This window comes from Sceloporus undulatus, chromosome 11 (genome assembly GCF_019175285.1).
Source record: "Sceloporus undulatus isolate JIND9_A2432 ecotype Alabama chromosome 11, SceUnd_v1.1, whole genome shotgun sequence".
Classification (NCBI taxonomy): Eukaryota; Metazoa; Chordata; class Lepidosauria; order Squamata; family Phrynosomatidae; genus Sceloporus; species Sceloporus undulatus.
In genome coordinates this window covers 8,765,928-8,774,237 of record NC_056532.1, presented here as the reverse complement: position 1 = coordinate 8,774,237, position 8,310 = coordinate 8,765,928, and the positions used below count along the sequence as shown (strand labels likewise).

Here is an 8,310-nt window from a genome sequence, read left to right as displayed (position 1 = left end):
AGCACAGTGGGTATGGTTTTTGTTCCTGTGAGAAGATACAGTATTTAAAGAGATAATGGTATGGGGTCAGTGACTTTCATGGCCAGCATCCATAGTTCTTTTGTGGCTTTTTCAGGCTATGTGGCCATGTTCTAGTGACGTTTTGCCAGCATCTTCTATGAAGATGCCAGCCACAGATGCTGGCGAAACATCAGGAATACACTCTTGTAGAACATGGCCACATAGCCCCACAAACCCACCCAAAAATGGTGTGGGTTTCTGTTTTTTAGATCCATGGTTGTTGTTTGCTAGCAGAACGCTTAACTGAAGTTGGTATCGTGTCCGTCGGAAGATCGGTTTAGTTGCTGCTCTATGAAATGTCAACACTTAATGAAAAATATTCGCCTAAATCCTGTTGCTTGCCCCAGCTAGAATAAATCTTTTGAATCAATAGGATTTACAGAAGGGTTGACTCTCTGGGGTTTTTCTTGTTGGGACTAGGAACAGGATTTAGGCCCCTAAAAACTATGGCCTGTTACAGACTGCCAACAGAAAGCTGCTTCGGGTCTCTTTGGAGGTATGCTATTTAAATGGCGCATGGGTCCTAAGAGTCCGGAGGTCGCGCCAAAGCCACACTCCATTCCTAAGCACTGGAGTGCAGCTTTGGTGCAGCTTCCGGATTCTTAGGATGCGTGCATCATTTAAACAGCATACCTCCAAAGAGACCCCAAGCAGCCTTATTTTGGCAGTCTGGAACAGGCCTAGCAAAAGCTGCAGTTCTGTCTAGCAAAGGCCTGACAGAAGTAAACCCCTAGCCAGACCAGGCAAACCTAACAGGTCCGTCACAACTTAAAATCCCTAGCTATTGGACTTGCCCCTCTCAGAAGTATGAGACGCAACCCACCTAAAGCTAAACAAACCCCAAGAAGATCCTATAGCTCCCTCCCATATTGAGCAGGGTGCATGAAATATCTTCGCTGCCTTCTTTAACCTTGTACAGGGTTACTATCCCGGCTCCATCACACGAAGTGTTACGTCTTGTGTATGTAACTTACATTGCAGATGCTGTCCTTCTGTCCGCTCCCAGTTGTTAAAAAGGAGAGCTGGAAAGTACTGGTGGTTAAATGGGCTTGATCTTTTTGGCGCAGGAAGAGAGGCAGAGCAACCCCGCATTTAGGATTTAGGGTCCCGAAAGATGCGGCGGAGGCCGAACCTGTCGTGGCGATGCGAGAAGAAAATGCGGCACTCCTCCGTCGGCCAGGTCTGTAGTACAGCTTTGGGCACTCAAGACCTATTGTGTCACCTTATCTTTTTTATGGGGGAGGACCCGGGTCTCGATATTTCGGCCGCGTTTCGATCCTCTTCCTCCTCTCCGCTTCTCCGCCAACCTTGCCAGATCAAGTGCTATTATTGCGAAGCGGAATATTTCTGTTCCTTAACGCTTTGTCGCTTTCTGTTCTTTTTTTCCGCGTTCGGTTGGTTGCGCGTCTTGGACAAGAGTTTTTGGCCTGTTGCACATTTCACCTCTTGGCCTTTTTTGGGGGGGGATTCCTTGGTTGTAGTATGTGTGTTTGTTGCTGGGGAGGGAGGGAAATAGAGCAAGAAAACGCTTGCGGGGGTCCCTTTTCGACAGCTCCGGGGCTTTGCGTTCTTTTCGGTACCCCTCCCCAAACTCAGGAATGTTTTAAAGGCAGTGGAAATGGCTTCCCCATTCCGTGGGATATTATATATATATATATATATCATTGCGTGCATTCCCGGTTCTCACTGGCAAAACATTTTCATTGCAATCCTCGGTATCTTATAGCATGGAGAGGCCTTAGTGAATTGTTGTTTTTCTTAAGGTGCACATTCTTCTTTGTTCGTTTGTTTCAAAACACTAAAAAGAAAATTAAGATGGGGGAAAATATATATATATATATAGCTATATAAATATATAGAAATATCTAGGAACTTGGTGTTTGCTACACGAGTTTTTCCGCGTTGGGTCACTAACTGTCGCTGCAGGTATCCTATGTGTAAATGTAAACTCCTTTCTCTCCCCTCGCTTCCCTTTGTATGTATGCGCCTTTCTAGGAAGGTTTGTTGCCATGAACATGTTTAAAAAGAATTAAAAAGAGAGAAACTTTAGAGCTATGTCTTGGAGGCGAACGGACCTTTGACATTTTACCAACCGTTGCCACGTTCAGTACTCCTATTTTTTAATGCTTCGTAGAACTTAACGGGGGATTTAAAAATACTGTGTATATGTACATATTAAACACACATGCGCACGCACACACTCACACACTCGACATCAGCGGCATTGCGGGAGGCAAAGGCGACCGAAAGCGGAGGGATCACAACCTCCCGGCGGCTCTAAATCCCAAATCCCCGTCTCTATATTTTGTGCCACAGTTATTTATATATGGAGGCATCTCGATCGCTCTCGGCCGTCAATCCTATTCCTTTTGTGTCGACAGATTTTGGAGGCTTTTTATTTTTGTTTTGTATCTGACATCGCACCAGACTGCAATGCCTAGTTTTATTCTTTGTAACCATCCAACCATACTGAGTATGTTTGTAACCGACATTGTGATATTCTGTAATTGTATTGCTCAAATGAATTATTGACTTAATAAATATAGTGTTCCTGCGTTTTGTCTGGCTGTGTTGTGTTCTTTAGTAGGGAAAGACCATGCGCCTAAGATTCAGTGCATTTCAACCATCGGTTGGGTGCCGTTTTTCTAGACATGTCCAACGAAGGAAGGGCACACATTTCGGTTGTGTTTGGCAAACCCCCTCTGAACAAATCTTGCCCCATGATAGATTCACACTGGTACTCGGGGTGTTGAGACAGCATGGTGTAGTGGTTTGAGCATTGGACTATGAACTCGGCCATGAAAACCCACTGGGGGACCTTAGGCAAGTCATACTCTCTCAGCCTCAGAGGATGGCAATGGCAAACCCCCTCTGAAGAAACTTGCCACGAAAACCCTTAGGGTTGCCATAAGTCAGAAACGACTTGAAGGCAAACAGCAACAACAAGCAGCAAAGAAGCTCAATTACAAGTAATGTAATTGTGACAAAGCATTTGCAAACCCTGCTTCTGAGTGTCAGAATGAGGGTCTAGGGCAGTGATGGCGAACCTATGGCACGCATGCCAGAGGTGGCACTCAGAGCCCTCTCTGTGGGCACATGTGCCATCGCCCCAGCACAGAATTTGCCCGAGTTTGTTACTAGAAAACCAGAGGGACATGGCACTTTGCAATAAATAAGTGGGTCTTGGGTTGCAGTTTGGGCACTCGGACTCTAAAAGGTTCACCATCACTGCTCTAGGGCTTTCCTCTCACACAACAATCCACTGCTTTTTGTTGGTGCAGCTTTCTTCTTTTCAGTAGAGTAATTTAGGTTTGCACAAAGACTCGCTTTGTTGCTGTAATTGATAAAAAGGAGCAACCAAGACTCAGAAAATGTTGCAGTTTGGCTGCCTATCCCCTGGAGATGTGCCAGTAAAGCCAAATTTACCTTTTGCCCGCTCCCACCATACAAAATGACAAATCACAAACGCCACTGGTAATGCTTGGAAAGTGTACTCTTTATATTGTCGGTTGCAGGTATCCAACAATCTCTCTACCTTTGAAAACTGTCATACAGTAGCATTAAAATTATGTCCTCTCTCCCACGGCGAACGCTTCCCATTCTTACAAACCGAAGTTTAGAAGAGCTGCTTGGGAAGTCGAAGGTGATGCTGTTCCTTCGCCGCACGGAAAACCGGGAGACGCAGTTGGCTCCTGCGTCGGCTGAGGCTTGTCAGTGCCTCCCTTCCTTTTGGTTCTTGAAGAACTCTTCTGGAGCCTGGAGATAAGAAAGCAACAGTCAATGTTACCAAGATATGGCCCCTCTGCAGATATTGTTGGACTGCAGTTCCCATCTTAGCTTAGACCTCATGGGAACTCCAGTCGCAACATAATCGAGAGACCCTTACCTTCCCCGTTGTTGTAATAAAGATTTGGAAACCAGTGCTTGGATGGCGGCTGCCAATACCTTTTAAGTCAGGGGTGGACAAAGTGTGGGTCATTTCCCCCCCCCAAAAAAAAAGATGTTCAAATATTGCTCCTGTAGAAGGGCATTTTCATCATCCTCTGGCCCTGGAGGGGAAGTAGGTCCAGGAGTGACTCGGAAGTGACTTACAATACTTTTTGTACACTCCCAAAATTTCGCAGGTGGAAAAAGACAGGATCCGTGAGGCCAAAGCAAGATCAGAGTGTAGTCAAGGTGGCAAGCATCACGAATGAGGAAGGACACACAAGCTAGGAGAGGCTGCAGCAGTTTGCCTTTGCCTGAGCGGACTGGGAAGGACAACTCTGCTGGGAAAGGCAAGTCCCACTATACTCTGTACTGGTCAGGTCTCTTTTGGAGTCCTGCGTTCAGTTCTGGGCACCTCATTTTAAGAAGGATATATAGACGTTGGGAGAGCCAGTGTGGCGTAGTGGACTATAAAGACCAGGGTTTGAATCCCTGGTCGGCCATGAAGCCCACTGGGTGACCCTCACACTCTCAACCTCAGGATGGCAATGGCAAACCCCCTCTGAAGCATCTTGTCAAGAAAATCCCAAGCCTTAGGGTCAAGAAGTGACTTGAAGGCACACAACAGAGACATTGGAGTGGGTCCAGAGATGGGCAATAAGGATGATGAGAGGAATGAAGAACAAAACCTATAAGGAAAGGTAGAAGTAACTAAGCATGTTCAACCAGGAGGAGAGAAGATGGAGAGGTGGCATGAATTCATGTCACCTCTCCATCTTCTCTCCACTAGGTTGAACATGCTAAGCTCCTTCAACCCTTCCTCGTAGGTTTTGTTCTCCATCCATCTCATCCTTGTTGCCCATCTCTGGACCCACTCCAACGTCTTGTTGTGTGCCTTCAAGTCACTTCTCGACCCTAATCCCTCTTGCAGAGAGGAAGGGGCAAGTTTGTTCTCTGCTGCCCCAGTCCTAGGACCACGTCTAATGGTTTGAAGGTACAGGAAGGAAGATTTTGGTTGAACATTAGAAGGGGCTTCTTGATGGTAAGAGTGGTTGCACAATGGAACCAACTGCCCAGAGCGGTGGTGAGGTTTCCTTCTGTGGACCTCTTCCAAGAAAAGGCTGGACAGCTACCACCTAGAGATGCTCTCAGTGGTTCCCAGACATTGGTTTTCAAGACAATTTGGACTTCTCCTCCCAGAATTCCTGACTCTTGACCAAGCTCTGGAAGAACGAAGTCCAAAAGACCTGGAGTACCCAAGTTTGGGGACCACTGCAGTCTGGAGATGTTTCACTGAGCAAGGTATATTGGACAGTCAGCCTTCTGTGTCCACAGATATTTTGATCCACGGATTCAAGCATCCATATTTTTAAATTGTAATCCTCCTTGAGTCCCAATTTTAGAAGAAGAGTAGAGTGTTGTAGTAGTAGTAGTAGTGATGATGATGATGATGATGATGATGATGATGATGATGATGATGATGATACTTCTTACCTCTTCCTTGGGCTGCTCCCTGAGGGCTGCTCACCGCTTGGTGACAGTGAGTGGGTCAGGTTTGGGTTCTCTTGCCCATGGAGATCCCAGGTATCTTGCAGCTGCTGCTTTTCAGGGAGAGCAACCATGTTGGACTTCTCCAAGCGACAATAGGCCTTCTGAAATAATAATAATAATAATTGTTTTATTTATATACCGCTATTCCAAAGATCATAGCGGTGAACAGCAAGTAAGCTAATTAGCAAGTAAGCTAATTTGCCCCCCAACAGTCTGGGTACTCATTTTAGCGACCTCGGAAGGATGCAAGCCTGAGTCGAGCTTGGGCCCGTTGCTGGTCTTGAACTCGCAACCTTGTGGTTTCGAGTGAATGGCTGCAGTACAGGCATTTACCCACTGCGCCACACAAACACACTCTCACAATCGTAACAGAACTCTTTTTCTTCCCCAACAATGCATTTCTATCTGTCGCTCTAAGTGCAATTATACTTGTGTTCCGTATAGATCTCTTAGCAGCTGATCAGGCCTGACTTACTTTCCGATTTATGGTGACCCTATGGCAAACTTGTCATAGGGTTTTCCGGGGCTGAGAGTGTGTGACTTACCCACGGTCACCCAATGGGTTTCCATGACCAAGCAGGGGATTGAACCCTGATCTCCAACGTTCAAAGCATTATACCACGCTGTCTCAGTACCCTGAGAACCAGGGTGAGCCTATAATGGGGTTTTCTTGGCAAGGTTTGTTCAGCCACAGATGCCGGCGAAAGGTCAGGGATAAACTCTTCTAGAACATGGCCCCATAAGCCGAAAAACCCACAACAAACTATGGAACGCCAGCCATGAAAGCCTTCGACGTTACTCAGAGAGGATTTGTCTTTGCCTTCCTCGAAGGCCGAGAGAGCGCAACTTTCCCAGTGCGTTTCCATGGCCAAGCGGAGATTCAAACCCTGGTCTCCGTAGTTGTAGTCCAGTGCTCAAACCACTATACCATGCTCTTTGCTATAGCCAGCCTTACTTAAGAAGCTGTCTTACCGTTCTGTAGCCAGATCAGGCATCTCCAGGGATAAAACCTTAGGTAACATTTTAAAGGTGTTTAAATGTCTTGGAAGCATCCAGACACTTGCAGCAGTAGCTGATATTCTGCAACCACTGGAGGTCACTGTGGTTTTGTGCATGTGTTCGAAAAACAGATTTTCATAGTGCAAAATGGAACTGCAACAGCAGAGGAGAACAACCTAGAACTTCCATATATTGGGAAATGGCCTTTCCCAGTGGAGAAATGATTCTTCGCCTTTTAGCTGCTGCATGTGTCTTATACTATTATTGATATTGATTTTTTAAAAGGGGTCTGGAAGGCCTTGGGCAATAAGTCACATCCTCTCAGCCTCAGGGGAAGGCAATGGCAAACCTCCTCTGAACCAACCTTGCCAAGAAAACCCCACAATAGGTTTGCCTTAGGGACTCCAAAAGTCAGAAATGACTTGAAAGCACACATAACGCACACAAGGGCTTCTTGTTAAACTGCCGTTCCTATGGTTTTTGTCTCCCACGATAGTTGTAAATTCAACATTCAAATAGTTGTTTGGGATGATTTTGTATACGTCGCGTACATTGGAAGCAAAGGTGTCACTATCTCAGCCCCCCATGAAAAAGGTTTTGTTTTGGGGGCATATTTAAGATCTTGGATAAGGGAGACTTAATCTGTCTTGGTAAGTAACTCACTCTTTCTCTATACTATAATCCTCACCGTAAACTTGGCCTTTTGGTCAGTCTTGCCATAGTGGTACAGTTTGCATAGTTGCTTCTCGTCGAGGACGGAGAAGAGAGAGACGAACCTCCACAGCATCCTAAAACAATGAGTTTAAAAAGAAACAATGCTTACAATTTGACTTTTTCCACCCAATTTGGTGTCGTATGGGACGTACCATATCAAAGGGTGATGCTTTTGTTTCCAGTTGTGGCTGAGATCCTCCTTCAGGAGACACAGCCACAAAGTAGGGATGGAAAGAGTATCTGAAAATGCCGAACCTTGGTCTCCAGAGTCATAGTCCAGCGCTGAAGCCACTATTCCACACTTGCTCTCAACAAACATGGTGTAGTAGTGGTTGAGTGTTGGATTACAACTCTGGGAGAATAGGGTTCAAATCCCCACTTGGCCATAGAAACCCACGCATTAGTTGCATGCCTTCAAGTCATTTCTGACTTATGGCGACCCTAAGGCAAACCCCCACACAATACATTTTGCTATTAAAAACTTTGTGATGGGTTTGCCTTAGGGTCGCCATAAGTCAGAAATGACTTGAAGGCATGCAACTAATGCGTGGTCACCATTTTGATTTTAGAATCTGATATAGGATAGGGGACACCTGGCTGAATGAGACTACATGTGAAAGGGATCTAGTAGTCCAAGTAGACCACAAGTTGAACATGAGTCAACAGTGCGATGCGGCAGCTAAAAAGGCCGATGCGATTTTAGGCTGCATCAATAGAAGTCTAGGGTCTAGATCAAGGGAAGTCATAGTGCCACTCTGTTCTGCCTTGGTTAGGCCCCACCTGGAATAATATTGTGTCCAGTTCTGGGTACCACAATTCAAAAAGGACATTGAGAAATTGGAGCGTGTCCAAAGGAGGATGACTAAAATGATGCATGATTTGGAAACTATGCCCTATGAGGAACGATTTAGGGAGCTGGGGATGTTTAGCCCGGAGAAGAGAAATTTAAGAGGTAATATGACAGCCCTGTTTAAATACTTGAAGGGATGTCATATTGAGGAGGGAGCAAGCTTGTTTTCTGCTGCTCCAGAGAACAGGACCCAATGGAGCAATGGATGC

The 8,310-nt window shown here is 45.9% G+C and overlaps 2 protein-coding genes across 2 annotated transcripts in view; both read right to left on the bottom strand.

The window, feature by feature from the left end:
• PPM1D (protein phosphatase, Mg2+/Mn2+ dependent 1D) overlaps positions 1-8,310 on the bottom strand; it is a 169,897-nt gene that overhangs the window by 63,831 nt on the left and 97,756 nt on the right.
• C11H17orf64 (chromosome 11 C17orf64 homolog) overlaps positions 3,571-8,310 on the bottom strand; it is an 8,293-nt gene continuing 3,553 nt past the window's right edge. Inside the window, exons 4-6 of the mRNA XM_042442262.1 lie at positions 7,226-7,325; positions 5,482-5,639; positions 3,571-3,816 (exon numbers count right to left, since the gene is read on the bottom strand). Coding sequence (XP_042298196.1) covers positions 3,663-3,816; positions 5,482-5,639; positions 7,226-7,325 — 412 coding nt within the window. The 3' untranslated portion in view covers positions 3,571-3,662. The remainder of the gene's footprint in view (positions 3,817-5,481; positions 5,640-7,225; positions 7,326-8,310) is intronic.